This window comes from Coregonus clupeaformis, chromosome 23, assembly GCF_020615455.1.
Source record: "Coregonus clupeaformis isolate EN_2021a chromosome 23, ASM2061545v1, whole genome shotgun sequence".
Lineage (NCBI taxonomy): Eukaryota > Metazoa > Chordata > Actinopteri > Salmoniformes > Salmonidae > Coregonus > Coregonus clupeaformis.
Genome location: NC_059214.1, coordinates 44397139 through 44424491, shown reverse-complemented (window position 1 = coordinate 44424491; position 27353 = coordinate 44397139). Strand labels below are relative to the sequence as shown.

The 27353-nt window shown below is 47.8% G+C and overlaps 1 protein-coding gene across 1 annotated transcript in view; it reads right to left on the bottom strand.

Moving 5' to 3' along the window:
* LOC121536522 (interleukin-1 receptor accessory protein-like 1) overlaps positions 1 to 27353 on the bottom strand; it is a 401955-nt gene that overhangs the window by 102844 nt on the left and 271758 nt on the right. The window contains exon 6 of the mRNA XM_041843855.2: positions 17636 to 17710. Within this exon, the coding sequence (XP_041699789.2) occupies positions 17636 to 17710 (75 nt within the window). The remainder of the gene's footprint in view (positions 1 to 17635; positions 17711 to 27353) is intronic.

The following is a 27353-nucleotide window of genomic DNA, read 5'->3' as shown; positions in this document are numbered from 1 at the left end:
ATGAGCAGCCAGATCCGTCAGCCAGCCATGAGCAGCCAGATCCGTCAGCCAGCCATGAGCAGCCAGATCCGTTAGCCAGCCATGAGCCGTCCAGCCAGGATCCGCCAGAGCCGTCCAGTCAGGATCCGCCAGAGCCGTCCAGCCAGGATCCGCCAGAGCCGTCCAGCCAGGATCCGCCAGAGCCGTCCAGCCAGGATCCGCCAGAGCCGTCCCAGCCAGGATCCGCCAGAGCCGTCCCAGCCAGGATCCGCCAGAGCCGTCCAGCCAGGATCCGCCAGAGCCGTCCAGCCAGGATCCGTCAGCCAGCCATGAGCCGTCCAGCCAGGATCCGCCAGAGCCGTCCAGCCAGGATCCGCCAGAGCCGTCCCAGCCAGGATCCGCCAGAGCCGTCCAGCCAGGATCCGCCAGAGCCGTCCCAGCCGGGATCCGCCAGAGCCGTCCAGCCGGGATCCGCCAGAGCCGTCCAGCCGGGATCCGCCAGAGCCGTCCAGCCGGGATCCGCCAGAGCCGTCCAGCCGGGATCCGCCAGAGCCGTCCAGCCGGGATCCGCCAGAGCCGTCCCAGCCGGGATCCGCCAGAGTCGTCCCAGCCGGGACCCGCCAGAGCCGTCCAGCCGGGACCCGCCAGTGCCGTCCAGCCGGGACCCGCCAGAGCCGTCCAGCCGGGATCCGCCAGAGCCGTCCCAGCGGGATCCGCCAGAGCCGTCCAGCCGGGATCCGCCAGAGCCGTCCAGCCGGGATCCGCCAGAGCCGTCCAGCCGGGATCCGCCAGAGCCGTCCAGCCGGGATCCGCCAGAGCCGTCCCAGCCGGGATCCGCCAGAGCCGACCAGCCGGGGAGCCACCAGAGCCGTCCAGCCAGTATCCGCCATTCAGCCTGGTACTGCCCCTTAGTCCGGTACTGCCCCTTAGTCCGGTACTGCCCCTTAGTCCGGTGCTGCCCCTTAGTCCGGTGCCGCCCCTTAACCCAGTGGGGTTTAGTTGGGGGGTGGTCATGTGGAGGAGGCTAGGGAAGCGGGTGGTGACTAAGGTGGGATGGGGACCACGACCAGGGGGCAGAACCGCCACCGTGGACAGACGCCCACCCAGACCCTCCCCTAGACTGTATGCTGGTGCGCCCGGAGTTCGCACCTTTAGGGGGGGGTACTGTCACACTCTGGCTCCAGGACTGTGTGTTAGAGCCAGGGTGTATTTCATTTGGTGGTGTTGGGGTTGGGTGAGTTTCATTTTGTTTGTGTTTAGTGGTGATTGGTCAATGACTCCCAATCGGAGGTAACGAGTGTCAGCTGTCGGCTCGTTATCTCTGATTGGGAGCCATATATATACTGTTGTGTTTCACTGTTTGTTTGTGGGTTTTTGTTCCAGTGTTCCATGTTTCTGTCAGTATTACAGAGGACTTCACTATCGTCATTTGTTGTTTTTTCGTGGTTGCTTTATGAAATAAAGTCATTATGTTCACTCCACGCGCTGCGTATTGGTCCGCTCCTTTAGACGATCGTGACACAGGGTAGGGGACCTTATAAAGGAAGAAGAGAGGGCCAGGGTAGAGGACTTATAAAGGAAGAGGAGAGGGCCAGGATAGAGGACTTATAAAGGAAGAGGAGAGGGCCAGGATAGAAGGCCTATACAGGTATAGGAGAGGGTCAGTAATTTCATACCACAAAATCATCATAGCTCTGCTCTGCAATTCATTGTGTGATGGACATTTTATACTTGTCTATGTTCTATGTTTGTGCTTTTCTAGAAACCAATTTTTGTGTTCATGCAAGTGAACTATCAGAATCTGCAATTTGGCAGTACGCCCACACCTTGTTTTGAGAACGAAAGATATCTCAGTTTCAAGGTCAGCTTAGAGGGAAGAAGCCTTGTGAGGTATTGGTCTGTCACATGTTATGAACCAGTATTGGTCGGTCACATGAATGAAACAAAACGGTAATGATGAATTAATTATGCTAAATCATGCAAATATAACTTTCCTGTGTATAGCCGTATATAACACAACTGCTGAGACTGCCCCAGCAGAGCTTCTGACAGACGTTCACTATGGTGCATTAAGTTTGTTGGAACCTCTCCAGTGCTGACAACAAGAAGAATTTCCCTGACAATTGTTTTGTACGATAGTAGCACCATCACACTGAATAGTCCTACTGAACATCAGGGACCCTTCAGTCTCCTCACAGCAGTTGTGTTGTTAAACACAGAACGTTGTTGTACAGACCTGGTCTCCTCCTACTGGGTGGATGGCAGTGCAGCACAGTGGGAGAGTGTTGCTTACATCACACAGATGCCTCTGGAGCTCGGATAGACAGAGAGCAGGGAGAGCATGGGAGGGAGAGAGAGAGAGAGAGAGAGAGAGAGAGAGAGAGAGAGAGAGAGAGAGAGAGAGAGAGAGAGAGAGAGAGAGAGAGAGAGAGAGAGAGAGAGAGAGAGAGAGAGAGAGAGAGAGAGAGAGAGAGAGAGAGAGAGAGAGAGAGAGAGAGAAAGAGAGAGAGAGAGAGAGAGAGAGAGAGAGAGAGAGAGAGAGAGAGAGAGAGAGAGAGAGAGAGAGAGAGAGAGAGAGAGAGAGAGAGAGAGAGAGAGAGAGAGAGAGAGAGAGAATGCCAACACCCCATTTAGGCCCCCTCAGATCAGACATATGCCCCTCCTACCCACCCCAAGCCCCCCACTCCCACAAAGAGGGCCTCAACATGAAAGTCACACATACGCCCAGGCTGTGAGCAGGCAAACAGGCCCAACACCCACTCTTACACTAGCCCAAGCCAATGGCATGTACCAGATGCTCAGCAGGCTCTGCTCACAATTACTGGCCTGAGGCCAAACCACACAACCAACAACATTAGACACTTTATGGAACACAAAGCCTTCACTATTTCATCCTGGAATATCCAAGGCCTGAGGTCATCTGCCTTTGGCCTAAAGAGCAGGAATCTGGACTTCACCAAAGAAATCAGAAATACAGACATTGTCATCCTACAAGAAACATGGTATAGAGGAGACGGACCCACTGGTTGCCCTCTAGGTTACAGAGAGCTGGTAGTCCCATCCACCAAACTACCAGGTGTGAAACAGGGAAGGGACTCAGGGGGTATGCTAATTTGGTATAGAGCAGACCTAACTCACTCTATTAAATTAATCAAAACAGGAACATTTTACATTTGGTTAGAAATTCAAAAGGAAATTATCTCAACTGAGAAAAATGTCCTCCTGTGTGCTACCTATATCCCCCCACTAGAATCCCCATACTTTAATGAAGACAGTTTCTCCATCCTGGAGGGGGAAATCAATCACTTCCAGACCCAGGGACATGTACTAGTCTGTGGCGACCTAAATGCCAGAACTGGACAAGAACCTGACACCCTCAGCACACAGGGGGACAAACACCTACCTGGAGGTGACAGCATTCCCTCCCCCATATGTCCCCCTAGGCACAACTACGACAACATAACCAACAAAAACGGGTCACGACTCCTGCAGCTCTGTCGCACACTGGGTATGTACATAGTCAATGGTAGGCTTCGAGGGGACTCCTATGGTAGGTACACCTATATCTCATCTCTTGGCAGTAGTACTGTAGACTACTTTATCACTGACCTCAACCCAGAGACTCTCAGAGCGTTCACAGTCAGCCCACAGACACCCCTATCAGACCACAGCAAAATCACAGTCTACAGGAACAGAGCAATACCCAATCATGGGCATCAAAGCCAAAGTAACTGAATAATATTAAGAAATGTTATAGATAGAAGGAAAGTAGTGTTGAAACCTACCAAAAAACAATTAGGCAACAACAAATTCATTCCATTTTAGACAACTTCCTGGACAAAACGTTCCACTGTAATAGCGAAGGTGTAAACTTGGCAGTAGAAAACCTAAATAGTATATTTGACCTCTCAGCTTCCCTATCAAATCTAAAAATCTCTAACAGAAAACCAAAGAAAAGTAACAACAGTGACAAATGATTTGATGAATAATGCAAAAACCTAAGAAAGAAATTGAGAAACCTATCCAACCAAAAACATAGAAACCCAGAAAACCTGAGCCTATGCCTCCACTATGGTGACTCACTAAAACAATACAGAAATACACTACGGTAAAATAAGGAACAGCATGTCAGAAATCAGCTCAATGTCATTGAATAATCCATAGACTCTAACCACTTCTGGGAAAATTGGAAAACACTAAACAAACAACAACACGAAGAGCTATCTATCCAAAATGGAGATGTATGGGTAAACCACTTCTCCAGTCTTTTTGGCACTATAACAAAGAACAAACAGCAAAAAAAATATACATGATCAAATGCAAATCTTAGCATCAACTATTAAAGACTACCAGAACCCACTGGATTCTCCAATTATATTGAATGAACTACAGGACAAAATAAAAACCCTCCAACCCAAAAAGGCCTGTGGTGTTGATGGTATCCTCAATGAAATGATAAAATATACAAACCACAAATTCCAATTGCCTATACTTAAACTCTTTAACATCATCCTTAGCTCTGGCATCTTCCCCAATATTTGGAACCAAGGACTGATCACTCCAATCCACAAAAGTGGAGACAAATTTGACCCCAATAACTACAGTGGGATATGCGTCAACAGCAACCTTGGGAAAATCCTCTGCATTATCATTAACAGCAGACTAGTTCTTTTCCTCAGTGAAAACAATGTACTGAGCAAATGTCAAATTGGCTTTTTACCAAATTACCGTACGATAGACCACGTATTCACCCTGCAAACCCTAATTGACAAACAAACAAACCAAAACAAAGCATGAGGGTCTGCTATACAAATTGATGGAAAGTGGGGTTGAGGGAAAAACATATGACATTATGAAATCCATGTACACAAACAACAAGTGTGCAATTAAAATTGGCAAAAAACACACACATTTCTTTCCACAGGGCCGTGGGGTGAGACAGGGATGCAGCTTGAGCCCCACACTCTTCAACATATATATCAACGAATTGGCGAGGGCACTAGAACAGTCTGCAGCACCCGGCCTCACCCTACTAGAATCTGAAGTCAAATGCTTATGGTTTGCTGATGATTTGGTGCTTCTGTCTACAACCAAGGAGGGCCTACAGCAGCACCTAGATATTCTGCACAGATTCTGTCAGACCTGGGCCCTGACTGTAAATCTCAATAAGACAAAATAATGGTTTTCCAAAAAAGGTCCAGTTGCCAGGACCACAAATACAAATTCCATCTAGACACCGTTGCCCTAGAGCACACAAAAAACTATGCATACCTCGGCCTAAACATCAGCGCCACAGGTAACTTCCACAAAGCTGTGAACTATCTGAGAGACAAGGCAAGAAGGGCCTTCTATGCCATCAAAAGGAATGTAACATTTGACATACCAATTAGGATCTGGCTAAAAATACTTGAATCAGTTATAGAAACCATTACCCTTTATAGTTGTCAGGTCTGGGGTCCGCTCACCAACCAAGAATTCACAAAATGGGACAAACACCAAATTGAGAATCTGCATGCAGAATTCTGCAAAAATATCCTCAGTGTATAACGAAAAACACCAAATAATGCATGCAGAGCAGAATTAGGCAGATCCCCGCTAATTATCAAAATCCAGAAAAGAACCGTTCAATTCTATAACCACTTAAAAGGAAGCGATTCCCAAACCTTCCATAACAAAGCCATCACCTACAGAGAGATGAACTTGGAGAAGAGTCCCCTAAGTAAGCTGGTCCTGGGGCTCTGTTCACAAACACAAACAGACCCCACAGAGCCCCAGGACAACAACAACAACACAATTAGACCCAACCAAATCATGAGAAAACAAAAAGAGAATTACTTGACACATTGGAAAGAATTAACAAAAAAACTGAGCAAACTAGAATGCTATTTGAGTACACAGTGGCAGAATACCCGACCACTGTGACTGACCAAAACTTAAGGAAAGCTTTGACTATGTACAGACTCAGTGAGCATAGACTTGCTATTGAGAAAGGCCGCCGTAGGCAGACCTGGCTCTCAAGAGAAGAAAGGCTATGTGCACACTGCCCACAAAATGAGATGGAAGCTGAGCTGCACTTCCTAACCTCCTGCCAAATGTATGACCATATTAGAGACACATATTTCCCTCAGATTACAGAGCTCCACAAAACTACCTTATCTACTGGGTGAAAAACCACAGTGTGCAATCACAGCAGCAAGATGAGTGACCTGTTGCCACAAGAAAAGGGCAGCCAGTGAAGAACAAACACCATTGTAAATACAACCCATATTTATGTTTATTTATTTTCCCATTTGTACTTTAACTATTTCCACATTGTTACAACACTGTATATAGACATAATATGACATTTGAAATGTCTTTATTCTTTTGGAACTTCTGAGTGTAATGTTTACTGTTAATATTTATTGTTTATTTCACTTTTGTTTACTATCTAATTCACTTGCTTTGGCAATGTTAACATACGTTTCACATGCCAATAAAGCCCTTAAATTGAAATTGAGAGAGAGAGAGAGAGAGAGAGAGAGAGAGAGAGAGAGAGAGAGAGAGACTGTGCTGAAGGAATCTATACTGTAGAACAGGGGTAGGCAACTAGATTCAGCCGGGGGGCTGGAACATAATTATAATAATTTGTACACTGCAAATTGACCACAACTAATCCCACAAAGAGACTGTATTTGAAAATAACAATAAGTTCATACGTTGAATAAATTGAGACACGATCACGTCTCTTTTTTTATTCATGGGAATATTTGGTGAACAGATTTCCCAAATGAAACAAATGTTTTGCTGAAATCATGGTGATTTTAGTAAAAAAACAACAACCAATAACTACAATCATAAAAAATAATATAAATCACTTGCGGGACGGTTTTGGCCCGCGGCCGGCCTGTTGCTGACCCCTGCTGTAGCAGATCAATGCTGTAGTGTTTTAAGCTTAGAGGGCTGTGTGTGTGTGTGTGTGTGTTTCAGGGAGGAATGTGTGTGTGTGTGTGTGTGTGTCACTCTCCCTCTTTGCTTATCACAGATCCGCCAGAAAAGCACAGTGGAAACCAGGGTAGTCAGCAACTCTGAGTGTCAGTATATTTCTGATGAATGCCATAGCATGTGTATAGTCAGTGTGTGTGTGTGTGTGTGTGTGTGTGTGTGTGTGTGTGTGTGTGTATCCGCTAGTAAATGTCTGTGTATCAGTGTGTTAATGTGTGTGTGTGTGTCTGTTTGTGTGTGTGTCCATGTATGCATGTGTGCCTGTGTGTGCATGCGTGTGTGTGTGTGAACGTGTGTGTGTGTGTGTGCACGTGTGTGAACGTGTGTGTGTGTGCACGTGTGTGTGTGTGTGTGTGTGTAAAATGTATGACTGTGCTGCCAGATACAAGGCTTTTTCCTGATATCCTGTGTTTATGGAGCCTGGCCTGTGAAATAATGGAGTCTAATTTCTTTCCACTAGAGTGCTCCCATCTGCTGGATTTGGGGGCCAGTACAGTAAAACCCTCTATCAGTGACAATTATCCCATGCTTAGAGAGGACTGCACCGTAGGCTTGTGTGTGACCCACTCACTCCCACTGCTAATGATGCAAAGTTTGTGTGTGTGTGTCGCTCCGGGTGGACTGCTACGTAAGCGAGTGTGAATCTCTCACTCCCCTCCTCTGGGACAGTGAATCCAGGACAAATCGCACTGAGGGAACATCACAAAGGGTGTGTGACAATCTGTGTGTGTGTGTGTTTGTGTGTGTGTGTGTGTCCCACTCCCTCCCCATTGGAATGTCTCCAAGGATGACGGATGCTACCCCGGGACGTCACAGCATGAATCACTCCCCCAGATTCCTGAAAAGGAGGGGTCGACTGCATCAACTCAGCCCTGGGGGGGGGGGGGCAGTATATCTGCTGCTGCAGGTACATTAGTGGTAAAGGTAAAGGTGGTGTTTTGGAGGAAGAGGGTACACTGTAACGGAAAACTGTAATTTATATGGTAATTTTAGGTATTGTCAACAGTAAAAAAAAAACACTGAAATGTTTTACTTCAGCATACTGTAAATTACGGTGCATTGTTGGAAAATTGCTGTATTTCCAATGGTACTGTTATTCCACCCCACAGAATACCGTACTGTAGTGAATCTTTGGAGTGCCAAAAAACTTTTTGACCACTAGTGGGTGCAAGGCATTGTTGTTTATGGCTCATTAACATATTTTTAGGCGTGCCTTTTAAGAGGCTATATTTGTTGAACCTGTGAGTGAGAATGCTGAACCAATTTAACTCCTACAGTGTGTGGTTATAGTGCTCCATGAAATGTATAGGGGACAGATTGGAGTGCCAGCAAGTCTTAAACCTTAAATGGTTTTTTGCCATGTCCTTTTGGTCTGTTTTGCCCTGTAGTCATTGCCAGTTTGGAAGCCTTTGTTAAGGCCTTTAGAAGTGCAAGTGATATAAAACACAAATTATTCAAACTCTTTACAGTGCATAATACAGCTGGTAATGTAGAGTACAATCACAACTCCATTGATTGTAAGGTAGTAGTAGCCAAGTCATCCCCCATACAGTATAACACCACTTTCAGCTTTTCAGGTGTGTGTGTGTGTGTGCCTATCTATGAGTCTGTGAGTGTGTCTTTAAAGCTATATGGTGGCTACGTTGGCCAGCAGGTTTACAGAGGAGATAAAGTGGGCAGTGTTTCCTGGCAGCTCTCTTTCTCTCGCTCTCTCTCTCTCTCTCTCTCTCTCTCTCTCTCTCTCTCTCTCTCTCTCTCTCTCTCTCTCTCTCTCTCTCTCTCTCTCTCTCTCTCTCTCTCTCTCTCTCTCTCTCTCTCTCTCTCTCCCTCTCTCTTCTCTCTTTCTCTCTTTCTCTCTCTCTCTCTCTCTCTCTCTCTCTCTCTCTCTCTCTCTCGCTCTCTCTCTCTCTCTCTCTCTCTCCCTCTCTCGCCGCTCTCTCTCTCTCTCTCTCTCTCTCTCTCTCTCTCTCTCTCTCTCTCTCTCTCTCTCTCTCTCTCCTATCTCTCTCTCTCCCTCCCTCTCTCTCTCTCTCTCTCTCTCTCTCTCTCTCTCTCTCTCTCTCTCTCTCTCTCTCTCTCTCTCTCTCTCTCTCTCTCTCTCTCCTCTCTCTCTCTCTCTCTCTCTCCCTCTGCCTCTCTGTTTTCTCTGGCTTTCTGTCTCTGTTTTTTCTCTGGCTTTCTGTCTCTCTGTTTTCTCTGGCTTTCTCTCCCCCTGTCTCTGTGTTTTCTCTGGCTTTTTCTCCCTCTGTCTCTCTGTTTTCTCTGGCTTTTTCTCCCCCTGTCTCTGTTTTCTCTGGCTTTCTCTCCCCCTGTCTCTCTGTTTTCTCTGGCTTTCTCTCCCTCAGGCACAGAGACAGTCTCTTCCTCCCTCCCACTCCCTCACTCTGTCCCTCTGTCTCCCGTGAGAAATCAGTGTTCATCCAACAAGACCTCACATCTGACAGTGTGTGTGTGTGTGTGTGTGTGTGTGTGTGTGTGCATACTCAGTGTGCTTCATTCTAAAGCTAGAGGACTCCTGATATGTCCAGGAGTGATACGTATAATTGTTGTCTTTATCTGTTGTTGTCTAGTACTGTCTTTTTGCTAGCTAGGGCCATCTACTTTAAGTGCTGCCTGTCTTCCCAGTGGCATACTTGGTGTGTGAACTGCTGACTGCTCATAACTTGCAGAGGATTGTTGACACATCACCCAGGATTAAGGGGCAATTTGTGACTATTGTGGTGTTGGTAATCAGTGTCAGCGGCGGTCTCGTCGTCAAAACTAAGACCATCGGCAAAATAAAGGAAAGAGTGGAAGACTCCACACCACTCTCTCACTTAAGTACTGTATCTCACCTAGTTATTTTCAGATTATCTCATTTTGCTCTTGTGTAGTTTAGGCAACTATGTGTTTTCTATCCCAGTTCAGTCTTCTCCCTGTAGGCTTTACAAACGCTCCCCACCCCTTGGCTGCTCCTCTCCCTGTAGGCTTTACAGACGCTCCCCACCCCTTGGCTGCTCTTCTCCCTGTAGGCTTTACAGACGCTCCCCACCCCTTAGCTGCTCCTCTCCCTGTAGGCTTTACAGACGCTCCCCACCCCTTGGCTGCTCTTCTCCCTGTAGGCTTTACAGACGCTCCCCACCCCTCGGCTGCTCTTCTCCCTGTAGGCTTTACAGACGCTCCCCACCCCTCGGCTGCTCCTCTCCCTGTAGGCTTTACAGACGCTCCCCACCCCTTGGCTGCTCCTCTCCCTGTAGGCTGTACAGACGCTCCTCACCCCTTGGCTGCTCTTCTCCCTGTAGGCTTTACAGACGCTCCCCACCCCTTAGCTGCTCCTCTCCCTGTAGGCTTTACAGACGCTCCCCACCCCTTGGCTGCTCTTCTCCCTGTAGGCTTTACAGACGCTCCCCACCCCTTAGCTGCTCCTCTCCCTGTAGGCTTTACAGACGCTCCCCACCCCTTGGCTGCTCTTCTCCCTGTAGGCTTTACAGACGCTCCCCACCCCTCGGCTGCTCTTCTCCCTGTAGGCTTTACAGACGCTCCCCACCCCTCGGCTGCTCCTCTCCCTGTAGGCTTTACAGACGCTCCCCACCCCTTGGCTGCTCCTCTCCCTGTAGGCTGTACAGACGCTCCCTCACCCCTTGGCTGCTCTTCTCCCTGTAGGCTTTACAGACGCTCCCCACCTCTTAGCTGCTCCTCTCCCTGTAGGCTTTACAGACGCTCCCCACCCCTTGGCTGCTCTTCTCCCTGTAGGCTTTACAGACGCTCCCCACCCCTCGGCTGCTCTTCTCCCTGTAGGCTTTACAGACGCTCCCCACCCCTCGGCTGCTCCTCTCCCTGTAGGCTTTACAGACGCTCCCCACCCCTTGGCTGCTCCTCTCCCTGTAGGCTGTACAGATGCTCCCCACCCCTTGGCTGCTCCTCTCCCTGTAGGCTTTACAGACGCTCCCCACCCCTTGGCTGCTCTTCTCCCTGTAGGCTTTACAGACGCTCCTCACCCCTTGGCTGCTCTTCTCCCTGTAGGCTTTACAGATGCTCCTCACCCCTTGGCTGCTCTTCTCCCTGTAGGCTTTACAGACGCTCCTCACCCCTTGGCTGCTCTTCTCCCTGTAGGCTTTACAGATGCTCCCCACCCCTTGGCTGCTCTTCTCCCTGTAGGCTTTACAGATGCTCCTCACCCCTTGGCTGCTCTTCTCCCTGTAGGCTTTACAGACGCTCCCCACCCCTTGGCTGCTCTTCTCCCTGTAGGCTTTACAGACGCTCCCCACCCCTTAGCTGCTCCTCTCCCTGTAGGCTTTACAGACGCTCCCCACCCCTTGGCTGATCTTCTCCCTGTAGGCTTTACAGACGCTCCCCACCCCTCGGATGCTCTTCTCCCTGTAGGCTTTACAGACGCTCCCCACCCCTCGGCTGCTCCTCTCCCTGTAGGCTTTACAGACGCTCCCCACCCCTTGGCTGCTCTTCTCCCTGTAGGCTTTACAGATGCTCCCCACCCCTTGGCTGCAACCATTCTAATTTAGTGTACCCTGCATGCACAACCCATGTGGAATTCCTGGAATCCGGCAACGTTTGGAACTGCCAATCTGCGGTCAAGAACGCCCAGTTCATCTCAGCCTCAGCTTTTTGGCCCTGACGGAGACATGGATCACCCCAGAGAACACTGCTACTCTAGCTGCTCTCGCTTCATCTGACTACGTTTTCTCTCATAGTCCGAGAGCATCTGGTCGTCGCGGTGGTGGCACAGAGCTGCTCATTTCTCCTAAGTGGAGATTTTCTCTTTTCTCCCTCACTCTCCTTATTTTAAATTCCATGCTGTCACTGTCAGTTGTCCACTCAAGCTTAACATTGTTGTCATCTATTGCCCACTAGGTGCCATTAGAGAGTTCCTCAGTGACCTTGATAAACTAATTTCCTGACAATGGCTCACCGGTCTTCGTACTGGGCGACTTCAACCTTCCGACATCTGCCTTCGATTAATTTATTTCCAACTGTTTCTTTCCCCTCCTTGCCTCTTTTGGCCTCAGCCTTTCCCAGTCCCCTCCCACTCACAAGGCAGGCAATACGCTTGACCTCAGGCTGTTCGCCTACTAATCTCACTGCAACCCCCCTTCAGGTCTCTGATCACTACTTTGTTTCCTTTTCGGTCTCCCTTTCCTCCAACCCTAGCCACTCAGCTCCTTCCCAGATGGTCTAGCGCTGTCACAACCTTCGCTCTCTCTCTCCCACTACTCTCTCCTCTTCTATCCTATCATATCTCCCTTCTGCTAAATCCTTCTCCCTCCTGTCTCCTGATTCTGCCTCTTAGACCCTACTATCCTCACTTTCCGCATCCTATGATTCACACTCCCCTTTCCTCCTGGCTGGCTCGACCCTCCCCTCCTGCTCCCTGGCTGAGTGACTCATTGTGAGATTACAGAACAGGGCTGCGGGCATCTGAGCGAAAATGGACTTCTGGATGACCTATCATCCTTTCACTCCCTCCTCTCTACCTTCACTTCCTCTGTATCCGCTGCTTTCTATCACTATAAATGTCTAACTTCAGCTTCTAACCCTAGGAAACTATTTTCCACCTCCTTAATCATCCACCCCCTTCCCCTCCTCCCTCTCTGCGGACAACTTTGTCAAGCACTTTGAAAAGAAGGTTGACGACATCCGCTCCTCATTCACTCAGACTATAGAGTCCACTCACACAGAACTACCCTACGCTTTGACCTCTTTCTCCCCTCTCTCTCCAGATGAAATCCTGGGACTAGTGAGGTACGGCCGCCCAACAACCGACCTGCTCGACCCCATCCCTTGCTCCCTTCTCCAGACCATCTCTGGAGACATTCTCCAATTCCTCACTTCCCTCATCAACTCATCCCTGACCACTGGCTGTGTCCCCTCTGACTTCAAAATGGCCCGAGTCGCTCCCCTCCTCAAGAAACCAACACCCGACCCCTCTGATGTCAAAAACTACAGACCGGTATCCTTTCTTTCCAAAACATTTGAGCGTCCCGTCTCTGACCAACTCTCTCACTATCTCTCTCAAAAACGATCTTCTTGACCCTAACCAGTCAGGCTTGAAGATGGGTCACTCAACAGAGACCGCTCTTCTCTGTGTCACGAAGGCTCTCCACACTGTCAAAGCTGACTCTCTCTCCTCTGTTCTCATCCTACTACATCTGTCTGCTGCCTTCGACACTGTGAACCATCAGATCCTCCTCTCTAACACTCTCAGGTATGGGCGTCTCAGGCTCTGCACAATCTTGGATTGCATCCTACCTGGCAGGCTGCTCCTACCAGGTGACGTCGAGAGGATCTGTGTCAGCACCACGTACTCTCACTAATGTTGTCCCCCAGGGCTCGGTTCTAGGCCCTCTCCTCTTCTTTCTATACACCAAGTCATTCGGCTCTGTTATATCCTCACATGGTCTCTCCTATCATGACCCTCAACTCCTTTTCTCCTTCCCCCCTTCTGACACCCAGGTGGTGACACACATCACTGCGTGCCTAGCAGATACAGTGGGGAAAAAAATTATTTAGTCAGCCACCAATTGTGCAAGTTCTCCCACTTAAAAAGATGAGAGAGGCCTGTTATTTTCGTCATAGGTACATGTCAACTATGACAGACAAAATGAGAAAAATTAATCCAGAAAATCACATTGTAGGATTTTTTATGAATTTATTTGCAAATTATGGTGGAAAATAAGTATTTGGTCAATAACAAAAGTTTCTCAATACTTTGTTACATACCCTTTGTTGGCAATGACACAGGTCAAACATTTTCTGTAAGTCTTCACAAGGTTTTCACACACTGTTGCTGGTATTTTAGCCCATTCCTCCATGCAGATCTCCTCTAGAGCAGTGATGTTTTGGGGCTGTCGCTGGGAAACACGGACTTTCAACTCCCTCCAAAGATTTTCTATGGGGTTGAGATCTGGAGACTGTCTAGGCCACTCCAGGACCTTGAAATGCTTCTTACGAAGCCACTCCTTCGTTGCCCGGGCGGTGTGTTTGGGATCATTGTCATGCTGAAAGACCCAGCCACGTTTCATCTTCAATGCCCTTGCTGATGGAAGGAGGTTTTCACTCAAAATCTCACGATACATGGCCCCATTCATTCTTTCCTTTACACGGATCAGTCGTCCTGGTCCCTTTGCAGAAAAACAGCCCCAAAGCATGATGTTTCCACCCCCATGCTTCACAGTAGGTATGGTGTTCTTTGGATGCAACTCAGCATTATTTGTCCTCCAAACACGACGAGTTGAGTTTTTACCAAAAAGTTATATTTTGGTTTCATCTGACCATATGACATTCTCCCAATCCTCTTCTGGATCATCCAAATGCACTCTAGCAAACTTCAGACGGGCCTAGACATGTACTGGCTTAAGCAGGGGAACACGTCTTGCACTGCAGGATTTGAGTCCCTGGCGGCGTAGTGTGTTACTGATGGTAGGCTTTGTTACTTTGGTCCTAGCTCTCTGCAAGTCATTCACTAGGTCCCACCGTGTGGTTCTGGGATTTTTGCTCACCGTTCTTGTGATCATTTTGACCCCACGGGGTGAGATCTTGCGTGGAGCCCCAGATCGAGGGAGATTATCAGTGGTCTTGTATGTCTTCCATTTCCTAATAATTGCTCCCACAGTTGATTTCTTCAAACCAAGCTGCTTACCTACCGCAGATTCAGTCTTCCCAGCCTGGTGCAGGTCTACAATTTTGTTTCTGGTGTCCTTTGACAGCTCTTTGGTCTTGGCCATAGTGGAGTTTGGAGTGTGACTGTTTGAGGTTGTGGACAGGTGTATTTTATACTGATAACAAGTTCAAACAGGTGCCATTAATACAGGTAATGGGTGGAGGACAGAGGAGCCTCTTAAAGAAGAAGTTACAGGTCTGTGAGAGCCAGAAATCTTGCTTGTTTGTAGGTGACCAAATACTCATTTTCCACCATAATTTGCAAATAAATTCATTAAAAATCCTACAATGTGATTTCCTGGATTTTTTTCTCTCAATTTGTCTGTCATAGTTGACGTGTACCTATGATGAAATTTACAGGCCTCTCTCATCTTTTTAAGTGGGAGAACTTGCACAATTGGTGGCTGACTAAATACTTTTTCCCCCACTGTATCTCAGCTTGGATGTCGGCCCACCACCTCAAGCTCAACCTCGACAAGATGGAGCTGCTCTTCCTCCCGGGGAAGGCCTGCCCGCTCCAAGATCTTTCCATCGCGGTTGAGAACTCCCAGTGTGGAAAGAACCTTGGCGTGACCCTGGACAACACTCTGTCGTTCTTTGCAAATATCAAAGCAGTGACTTGCTCCTGCAGGTTCATGCTCTACAACATGTGTCAAACTCATTCCACTGAGGGCCGAGTGTCTGCAGGTTTTTGCTCCTTCCTTGTACTTGATTGATGAATTAAGGTCCCTAATTAGCAAAGAACTCCCCTCACCTGGTTGTATAGGTCTTAGTTGAAAGGAAAAATATATAATCCGCAGACACTAGGCCCTCCATGGAATGAGTTTGACACCCCTCCTCTACAACATCCGTAAAGTACGACCCTCACACAGGAAGAGGCGCATGTCCTAATCCAGGAACTCTGGGCTAATGCAAATCGCTGTTGGCTGGGCTCCCCGCTTGTGCCATTTAACCCCTGCAACTTATCCAGAACGCTGCAGCCTGCCTTGTGTTCAACCTTCCCAAATTCTCCCATGTCAATTCACTCTTCCGCACACTCCACTGGCTTCCAGTCGAAGCTCGCATCCACTACAAGACCATGGTACTTGCCTATGGAGCAGCAAGAGGAACTGCCCCTTGAGGCTCTGCTCAAACGCTACACCCCAACCCGAGTACTCCATTCTGCCATCTCTGGCCTCTTGGCCCTCCCACCCCTACAGGAGGGCAGCTCCCGCTCAGCACAGTCCAAGCTGTTCTCTGTCCTGGTATCCCAATGGTGGAAACATCTTCCCCCTGAAGCTAGGACAGCAGAGTCCCTGCCCATCTTCTGAAATCATCTGAAATCCTAACTCACCCTCACACTTGACTCTTTTCCCCCTTACTAGATCTGACTTTGCTGAAAGTTACCTTATTGAGGAAAAATTTACTTACTATGACTGTGATATGTGGTTGTCCCACCTAGCTAGGTTAAGATGAATGAAGTAACTGTAAATCACTCTGGATAAGAGCATCTGCTAAATAATTAAAATGTAAATGTAAAATGTTTGTGTTTGTGTGTATGTGTGTGTGTTGTGTGTACTAGCTTGCATATATGTCAGTCCATTAAAGGTAACCTATTCACCCTTGGTCAGCCACACATGTGAGTGCAACAAGGTATCACAGTTTGACTTTGAAATTGTACATTTATACAAGTTTTTCCAAACGTCTATGGGTGAAGTCAAGGTAAACACACACACACACACACACACACACACCACACACTCTGTTGGAGCTAGGAACACAAGCATTTCACTACACACGCAAGAACATCTGCTAAATATGTGTATGCGACCAATAAAATTTGATTTGATTTTACACACACACAAACACACACACACAAACACACACACAAACACACACACAAACAAACACACAAACACACACACAAACACACACACAAACACACAAACAAACAAACACAGCTCCTACTGATAATAAAGAGGGAATAAATCCCAAGCTCTTTCTAGAGCCCTGCATGGGCATTCATTTGAAGCCTGGGCCCTACCCATGCCCGCGTCATTCAGACCTTACCCTACCCATGCCCGCGTCGTTCAGGCCTTACCCTACCCAGGCCCACGTCGTTCAGGCCTTACCCTACCCAGGCCCGCGTCGTTCAGGCCTTACCCTACCCATGCCCGCGTCGTTCAGGCCTTACCCTACCCATGCCCGCGTCGTTCAGGCCTTACCCTACCCATGCCCGCGTCGTTCAGGCCTTACCCTACCCATGCCCGCGTCGTTCAGGCCTTACTCTACCCATGCCCACGTCGTTCAGGCCTTACCCTACCCATGCCCGCGTCGTTCAGGCCTTACCCTACCCATGCCCGCGTCGTTCAGGCCTTACCCTACCCAGGCCCGATTGCTTCTGCCAAATTTAAGGGCCGGCCCTGCCTGAAACCCAAAATCATAAATAACTTTCTCTGTTAGCAAATCCATTAGCTGCTCCTCTCTGTCTGTCGCTCGCTCCCTGCTTGCAGATCGCTATGCATGCGCTCTGCTCATGGCTCTGGGTCTGTGAGTATCCATAGCAACGGCTCCGCTTGGGCTGCTTTGCTCAATGACGAGACATGAGAGAGCAGTTAGCTACCTTTCATCACTCTAAATCCCGACAAAACTCAACAAATATTATTTTCTGTGATATAATCTCTCCTGTTTTATATTTGACGAGGTTGAAGCACATCTGACACCATGTTATGATCTTAGTCAGATATGACTGTACTGCGCAGCAAAGCATGTGCAAATGGCTCAGCTTCAAAATGTTAGTGATCAATTTAGTGATACCCGAGCCCTGCCTGTACCCTAGTTATTGATGAAAAAACAGCTACTAACAGCTACTACCCAATGTATAATGTTGGGACACGTCAGGCTCAGGTCGTGTAGCAGAGCTCTAGCTCTTACCTAGCCGTAGCTCCATGTTGCTGATCTTGTTCTCAGAAGGATCTAGCTCTTACCTAGCCGTAGCTCCATGTTGCTGATCTTGTTCTCAGAAGGATCTAGCTCTTACCTAGCTGTAGCTCCATGTTGCTGATCTTGTTCTCAGAAGGATAAAGGATCTTCGGTGGCTTGTCAGTCAGAGGGGCTAGAATAAAGAAACACACAGTTTAGACATGTTAGATGTCACTCACAAACACTAGAATACCATGGCATTGTCAACACCACCATACTGCTACTGAACCTTGTTTTGTTAAAGGCATAGACAAAAGTCATATAGGCCCTGTTTGTAAGGGTAAAGATACAGAGATAAGGAGAGGGAGGGAGAGAGAGAGAGCTTGTGAGCTTATGAAGTCTCCAATGCAAGGCAGTCCTTCTCTGAAACAGAAAACTCCTAACAGTACATCCAGTCCTCCAGTAGCACATAAAGCCAGCTTCCTAAAATGTTATGTTGTGTTAATTATACCTGACACTAGAATAGAACCCTTGAAAAGCAAGTAAGCATTCACATAGTCTGGATCCTGCAACCATAAAACAGACTAGCAGGAAGGGATGGTGCAGTGTTGGTGGTTATGTAAACTTCACAATGAACTAATGGACTTCAGTGGAGTGACAGCAAAGAACATCTCTTGATGCCAAAGCAAAGACAACAGGTACACTAGATCTCTCTCTCTCTTGTCCCCTCTCTCTTCCCTTCCTCTCTCATTTCTTCCCTCTCTGATGCTATGAATTTCCACTCTGTTCCACACCTCCTTAACCTCCTATCTTCCCTCGTTCTCCGCTATCTTTCACTACAGAGTGATATTCCTCTCTATTGCCTATAGAAACGACATACATTTAGTTTGGCCTACTTGCACTACTACATTAGTCATTGATTTGACACAGACATCATGGTGAGTGTATGAGAGAGAGAGAGAGAGAGAGAGAGAGAGAGAGAGAGAGAGAGAGAGAGAGAGAGAGAGAGAGAGAGAGAGAGAGAGAGAGAGAGAGAGAGAGAGAGAGAGAGAGAGAGAGAGAGAGAGAGAGAGAAACACCAAATTGAGACTGCATGCAGAATTCTGCAAAAATAGCAGAATTAGGCCGATACCCGCTAATTATCAAAATCCAGAAAACAGCCATTCAATTCTACAACCACCTAAAAGGAAGCGATTCCCAAACCTTCCATAACAAAGCCATCACCTACAGAGAGATGAACCTGGAGAAGAGTCCCCTAAGCAAGCTGGTCCTGGGGCTCTGTTCACAAACACAAACAGACCCAACAGAACCCCGGACAGCAACACAATTTGACCCAACCAAATCATGAGAAAACAAAAAGATAATTACTTGACACATTGGAAAGAATTAACAAATAAACTGCGCAAACTAGAATGCTATTTGTCCCTAAACAGAGAGTACACAGTGGCAGAATACCTGACCACTGTGACTGACCCACACTTAAGGAAAGCTTTGACTATGTACAGACACAGTGAGCATAGCCTTGCTATTGAGAAAGGCCACCGAAGGCAGACCTGGCTCTCAAGAGAACACAGGCTATGTGCACACCGCCCACAAAATGAGGTGGAAACTGAGCTGCACTTCCTAACCTCCTGCCAAATGTATGACCATATTAGAGACAAATATTTCCCTCAGATTACACAGACCCACAAAGAATTTGAAAACAAACCCAATTTTGATACACTCCGATATCTATTGGGTGAAATACCTCAGTGTGCCATCAAAGCAGCAAGATTTGAGACCTGTTGCCATAAGAAAGGGCAACCAGTGAAGCACAGACACCATTGTAAATACATTTTAGTAGACGCTCTTATCCAGAGCGACTTACAGTTAGTGAATAGATTTTTTAAAAATTTTTTCATACGAACCCACAACCCTGGCGTTGCAAACGCCATGCTCTATCAACTGAGCTACATCCCTGCCGGCCATTCCCTCCCCTACCCTGGGCCAATTGTGCGCTGCCCATGAGTCTCCCGGTCGCGGCCGGCTGCGACAGAGCCTGGATTCAAACCAGGATCTCTAGTGGCACAGCTAGCACTGCAATGCAGTGCCTTAGACCACTGCGCCACTCAGGAGACAATACAAACTATATTTATGCTTATTTATTTTTCCTTTGTACATTAACTATTTGCACATAATATGACATTTGAAATGTCTTTATTCTTTTGGAACTTTGTTAGTGTAATGTTTACTATTAATATTTGTATTGTTTATTTCACTTTTGTTTGTTATCTATTTCACTTGCTTTGGCAATATAAACATTTCCCATGTCAATAAAGCCCTTAAATTGAATTGAAATTGAATTGAGAGAGAGAGCGAGAGAGAGAGAGAGACAGACAGACAGACAGAGAAAGAGAGAAAGACAGAGAGAGTGAGAGAGAGAGAGAGAGAGCGAGAGAGAGAGAGAGAGAGAGAGAGAGACAGACAGACAGACAGACAGACAGACAGACAGACAGACAGACAGACAGACAGACAGACAGAGAGAGATCATTTAAGTTTATTTCACTTTTGTTTATTATCTATTTCACTTGCTTTGGCAATGTAAACATATGTTTCCTATGCCAATAAAGGCCTTTGAATGGAATTGAATTGAGAGAGAGAGAGAGAGAGAGAGAGAGAGAGAGAGAGAGAGAGAGAGAGAGAGAGAGAGAGAGAGGGCCCTGACAGTAAATCTCAGTAAGACAAAAATAATGGTGTTCCAAAAAAGGTCCAGTTGCCAGGACCACAAATACAAATTCCATCTAGACACCGTTGCCCTAGAGCACACAAAAAACTATACATACCTCGGCCTAAACATCAGCACCACAGGTAACTTCCACAAAGCTGTGAACGATCTGAGAGACAAGGCAAGAAGGGCCTTCTATGCCATCAAAAGGAACATAAAATTTGACATACCAATTAGGATCTGGCTAAAAATACTTGAATCAGTTATAGAACCCATTGCCCTTTATGGTTCTGAGGTCTGGGGTCCGCTCACCAACCAAGAATTCACAAAATGGGACAAACCCCAAATTGAGACTCTGCATGCAGAATTCTGCAAAAACATCCCCCGTGTACAACGTAAAACACCAAATAATGCATGCAGAGCAGAATTAGGCCAATACCCGCTAATTATCAAAATCCAGAAAAGAGCCGTTAAATTCTATAACCACTTAAAAGGAAGCGATTCCCAAACCTTCCATAACAAAGCCATCACCTACAGAGAGATGAACTTGGAGAAGAGTCCCCTAAGTAAGCTTGTCCTGGGGCTCTGTTCACAAACACAAACAGACCCCACACAGCCCCAGGACAACAACAACAACAACAACACAATTAGACCCAACCAAATCATGAGAAAACAAAAAGAGAATTACTTGACACATTGGAAAGAACAAACAAATAAACAGAGCAAACTAGAATGCTATTTGGCCCTAAACAGAGAGTACACAGTGGCAGAATACCTGACCACTGTGACTGACCCAAACTTAAGGAAAGCTTTGACTATGTACAGACTCAGTGAGCATAGCCTTGCTATTGAGAAAGGCCGCCGTAGGCAGACCTGGCTCTCAAGAGAAGACAGGCTATGTGCACACTGCCCACAAAATGAGGTGGAAACTGAGCTGCACTTCCTAACCTCCTGCCAAATGTATGACCATATTAGAGACACATATTTCCCTCAGATTACAGCGATCCACAAAGAATTCGAAAACAAACCCAATTTTGATAAACTCCCTTATCTACTGGGTGAAAAACCACAGTGTGCCATCACAGCTGCAAGATTTGTGACCTGTTGCCACAAGAAAAGGGCAACCAGTGAAGAACAAACACCATTGTAAATACAACCCATATTTATGTTTATTTATTTTCCCATTTGTACTTTAACTATTTGCACATTGTTACAACACTGTATATATACATAATATGACATTTGAAATGTCTTTATTCTTTTGAAACTTCTGAGTGTAATGTTTACTGTTAATATTTATTGTTTATTTCACTTTTGTTTACTATCTACTTCACTTGCTTTGGCAATGTTAACACACGTTTCCCATGCCAATAAAGCCCTTAAATTGAATTGAATTGAATTGAATTGAATTGAGAGAGAGAGAGAGAGAGAGAGAGAGAGAGAGAGAGAGAGAGAGAGAGAGAGAGAGAGAGAGAGAGAGATCATGAGCTCATGGGCTCCTGAGTCCTTCTACAAAAGAAAATAGAATTATAGTTGGATACATTTTGATCAACTTGGATTTGTTCGCAAAGGACTTATACAGGATTCTACCCTCTACATGAAAACCTTCAATCCAAATCAAAATTCCATACCTAACACCTTGACAAAATTATCTGAATGGATTATTACTACCAAGGACTATCAAGAACAAACTTCTAACAAATCAAAACCTGCAGAAGAAACTCAGCGGAAACCTGGAAATACCATCCAACACAAAACTGAGTGAGTAATGTTCAGTCTGAAGCTGCTTCTGAAGCCAAAAAGTAAAAGACAATAATCTCTAGGTAATTGTATTATATAAATCTAAGTAAATATGCCTACTAAGCTACCAAGCTGGTAGGACAGAAAAGAACAGGCTGCAACTTCAATTAGCACTGAAGTGTGACGTGAGATGTGTGAGAACTCTTGAGCCCAACAATGGAAGGAGAGTTTCACAGCCCCCCCCAAATGCAGAGGCATTTGAAGCCCCCTGCACCATGGCGTATCCCTGTGCAGATGTCATCACAGTACAGTATCCCTTAGATATTAAAAATAACACTGCACAGAATAAGTACAAGAAGAAGCTCCTCAAGGACAATCCAGAGGCACTATTTGCTGACTGATACAAAGAGGGGAACGTAAGCAACTTAATTTTCCACAAAGACCATCCCCTGGCATGGCACAGTGCTATAAGAGCACACTACCCCTATGTCAAGAGAGAGGGTATTGGCCCAGGGTCGAAACTCAGAATACTAGACATAGAGGAATTGAATTTGAAACAACCTCTGTCAATGTGTACAAGTCTGGGAGTGAGTCTGATCACACCTCTTCAAACTGTCCTGCAGAGGGGAATAGTCACCCCCCCAGCACTGAACACACCCAGGTCCCAAATCTGCACTGCTCCTCCATCTTTGAGAGGGATACATTCACAGAGCTGGAGAGAGACATGGTGAAGGTCAGAGAGCTAGTCCACACAATCCAGACAGAACAGACCCACAAAACAGACCAGCACAACAACACCCCCCCAACAAGACCCGGAGGGCTGAAGGTGGAGATGGACGGCTGTCTGAGAGAGCTGGCTGCACTCCGGACTGAGGTGAGAGAACTTAAGTAGGAGAGAGAGGAACACATGGCACAGCTAACAGCATTGAAGGAGGAGGTGAGAAAAACACATGGCTCAGATAACAGCACTGAAGGAGGAGGTGGGAAAAACACATGGCTCAGGTAACAGCATTGAAGGAGGAGGTGAGAAAAACACATGGCTCAGATAACAGCATTGAAGGAGGAGGTGAGAAAGCTGAGGTGTGACAGAGAGTAGGACACTCCCCCAGAGAAGCCAGCAGAACAGCCCACCTCAGAGCCCGGACCACAGACTCAACACCACAATGGGACAGACAACACAGGACCCACCAACCCAACAGACCCCACCCCCTCCTAACAGCCCCCCTGTCAGCTCCCCTGATAGCCCTCCTGACAACCCCCACACATCCACTGAGGACACACAAAAGCCAGAGATTGTGCTTCTCATTGACTCAAATGGCAAATACATTCAAGAGAATAAACGTTTTCCCAAAAATAAAGTGGCTAAACTCAGGTGCCCAAACACTAGGCATGCAATAGAGCTGTTGTCAAAGGACAGACTAGGGTCCCCCTGCCACATCATAATTCACACGGGCACAAACGACCTAAGGGCCCAGCAGGAAAGGGAGTGATTGAAAAAGCTTCTTCCACTTTCCCCAACGCAAAAGTGGTTATCTCCACCCTGCTACCACGAAAATACTTTCACCTTGCCACCATACATCGGGTGAATGCAAGCATTTCCTGGGACTGTGCCTAAAAACCTAATGTCTACCTGGCATACCACTTCAACCTGGACTTGAACAGCCTTTACGACCAGGTCCACCTCTACAAGGCAGCAATCCCAACTTTTGCCAGGACCCTGAAGAACGTCACCCTCAACCGCAGCCCCAGCACATCACACAGGAGTAACAGAGTAACGGACACCCCACCCAGACCAGCGAGACACCCTCACGGACCTGCAAGACCCCCTCCCGCTGAAGGACCTCCACCAAGAGAACCCACGCCAAGAGGACCTACACCCAGACCACAGCATCACCAGCTACACCACAACCAGCTGAGACCACCCCAAACAAACCTTGGCCACACCCTATATAGGCCCCCCCAGATCAGACCTATGGCCCTTCTGCCCCCCTATGCTCCCCGCCCCTGCAGCAAGGACCTCAACATGACAGCCGCACATATGCTCAGGCCGTGAGCAGAGCAACAGGCCCAACCCCCACTAATACACCCGCCCAAGCCACATCCTGCGACTTAAGAGCAGGACCCAGACTTACACTTACATTACATTTACATTTACGTCATTTAGCAGACACTCTTATCCAGAGCGACTTACAAATTGGTGCATTCACCATATAGCCAGTGGGATAACCACTTTACAATATGTATTATTATTATTATAATTTTTTTTTCTTTCTTTGGGGTGCGGTAAGGGGGGGTGGAAGGATTACTTTATCCTATCCCAGGTATTCCTTAAAGAGCTGGGGTTTCAAGTGTCTCCGGAAGGTGGTGAGTGACTCTGCTGTCCTAGCGTCGTGAGGGAGCTTGTTCCACCATTGGGGTGCCAGAGTAGCGAACAGTTTTGACTGGGCTGAGCGGGAACTGTGCTTCCGCAGAGGTAGGGGGGCCAGCAGCCCAGAGGTGGATGAACGCAATGCCCTCGTTTGGGTGTAGGGACTGATCAGAGCCTGAAGGTACGGAGGTGCCGTTCCCCTCACAGCTCCGTAGGCAAGCACCATGGTTTTGTAGCAGATGCGAGCTTCAACTGGAAGCCAGTGGAGTGTGCGTAGGAGCGGGGTGACGTGAGAGAACTTGGGAAGGTTGAACACCAGACGGGCTGTGGCATTCTGGATGAGTTGTAGGGGTTTAATGGCACAGGCAGGGAGCCCAGCCAACAGTGAGTTGCAGTAATCCAGACGGGAGATGACAAGTGCCTGGATTAGGACCTGTGCCGCTTCCTGTGTAAGGCAGGGTCGTACTCCGAATGTTGTAGAGCATGAACCTACAGGATCGGGTCACCGCCTTGATGTTAGCGGAGAACAACAGGGTGTTGTCCAGGGTCACGCCAAGGCTCTTCGCACTCTGGGAGGAGGACACAACAGAGTTGTCAACCGTGATGGCGAGATCATGGAACGGGCAGTCCTTCCCCGGGAGGAAGAGCAGCTCCGTCTTGCCGAGGTTAAGCTTGAGGTGGTGATCCGTCATCCACACTGATAAGTCTGCCAGACATGTAGAGATGCGATTCACCACCTGGTTATCAGAAGGGGGAAAGGAGAATATTAGTTGTGTGTCGTCTGCGTAGCAATGATAGGAGAGGCCATGTGAGGATATGACAGAGCCAAGTGACTTGGTGTATAGCGAGAATAGGAGAGGTCCTAGAACTGAGCCCTGGGGGACACCAGTGGTGAGAGCACATGGTGCGGAGACATATTCTCGCCACGCCACTTGGTAGGAGCGACCGGTCAGGTAGGATGCAATCCAAGAATGAGCCGCGCCGGAGATGCCCAACTCGGAGAGGAGGATCTGATGGTTCACAGTATCAAAGGCAGCAGACAGGTCTAGAAAGACAAGAGCAGAGGAGAGAGAGTTAGCTTTAGCAGTGCGGAGAGCCTCCGTGACACAGAGAAGAGCAGTCTCAGTTGAATGACCAGTCTTGAAACCTGACTGGTTTGGATCAAGAAGATCATTCTGAGAGAGATAGCAAGAGAGTTGGCTAGAGACGGCACGCTCAAGAGTTTTGGAGAGAAAAGATGGGATACTGGTCTGTAGTTGTTGACATCAGAGGGATCGAGTGTTGGTTTTTTGAGAAGGGGTGCAACTCTCGCTCTCTTGAAGACGGAAGGGACATAGCCAGCGGTCAAGGATGAGTTGATGAGCGAGGTGAGGTAAGGGAGAAGGTCACCGGAGATGGTCTGGAGAAGAGAGGAGGGGATAGGGTCAAGCGGGCAGGTTGTTGGGCGGCCGGCCATCACAAGTCGCAAAATTTCATCTGGAGAGAGAGGGGAGAAAGAAGTCAAAGCATAGGGTAGGGCAGTGTGAGCAGGACCAGCAGTGTCATTTGACTTAACAAACGAGGATCGGATGTCGTCAACCTTCTTTTCAAAATGGTTGATGAAGTCATCCACAGAGAGGGAGGAGGGGGGGAGGAGGATTCAGCAGGGAGGAGAAGGTGGCAAAGAGCTTCCTAGGGTTAGAGGCAGATGCTTGGAATTTAGAGTGGTAGAAAGTGGCTTTAGCAGCAGAAACAGATGAAGAAAATGTAGAGAGGAGGGAGTGAAAAGATGCCAGGTCCGCAGGGAGTCTAGTTTTCCTCCATTTCCGCTCGGCTGCCCGGAGCCCTGTTCTGTGAGCTCGCAATGAGTCTTCAAGCCACGGAGCAGGAGGGGAGGACCGAGCCGGCCGGGAGGATAGGGGACATAGAGAGTCAAAGGATGCAGAAAGGGAGGAGAGGAGGGTTGAGGAGGCAGAATCAGGAGATTGGAGGGAGAAGGATTGAGCAGAGGGAAGAGATGTTAGGATGGAAGAGGAGAGAGTAGCGGGAGAGCGAGAGCGAAGGTTGCGACGGCGCTTTACCATCTGAGTAGGGGCAGAGTGAGTAGTGTTGGAGGAGAGCGAGAGAGAAAAGGATACAAAGTAGTGGTCGGAGACATGGAGGGGAGTTGCAGTGAGATTAGTAGAAGAACAGCATCTAGTAAAGATGAGGTCAAGCGTATTGTCTGCCTTGTGAGTAGGGGGGGACGGTGAGAGGGTGAGGTCAAAAGAGGAGAGGAGTGGAAAGAAGGAGGCAGAGAGAAATGAGTCAAAGGTAGACGTAGGGAGGTTGAAGTCACCCAGAACTGTGAGGGGTGAGCCATCCTCAGGAAAGGAACTTATCAAGGCGTCAAGCTCATTGATGAACTCTCCAATGGAACCTGGAGGGCGATAAATGACAAGGATGTTAAGCTTGAATGGGCTAGTGACTGTGACAGCATGGAATTCAAATGAGGAGATAGACAGATGGGTCAGGGGAAAAAGAGAGAATGTCCACTTGGGAGAGATGAGGATTCCTGTGCCACCACCCCGCTGACTAGATGCTCTCGGGGTATGCGAGAACACATGGTCAGACGAGGAGAGAGCAGTAGGAGTAGCAGTGTTTTCAGTGGTAATCCATGTTTCCGTCAGCGCCAAGAAGTCGAAGGACTGGAGGGTAGCATAGGCTGAGATGAACTCTGCCTTGTTGGCCGCAGAACGGCAGTTCCAGAGGCTGCCGGAGACCTGGAACTCCACGTGGGTCGTGCGTGCAGGGACCACCAGGTTAGAGAGGCAGCAGCCACGCTGTGTGAGGCATTTGTATAGCCTGTGCGGAGAGGAGAGAACAGGGATAGACAGAGGCATAGTTGACAGGCTACAGAAAATGGCTACAATAATGCAAAGGAGATCGGAATGAAATGAACTAAACATCTGGGAAAGCGAGAGAGCGGGGCCTCCCTCACTTACGTTTCACTGAAACACCCAAATATAACCCTCCCAACTTCCACCTCAGAAACTATAATTGTTG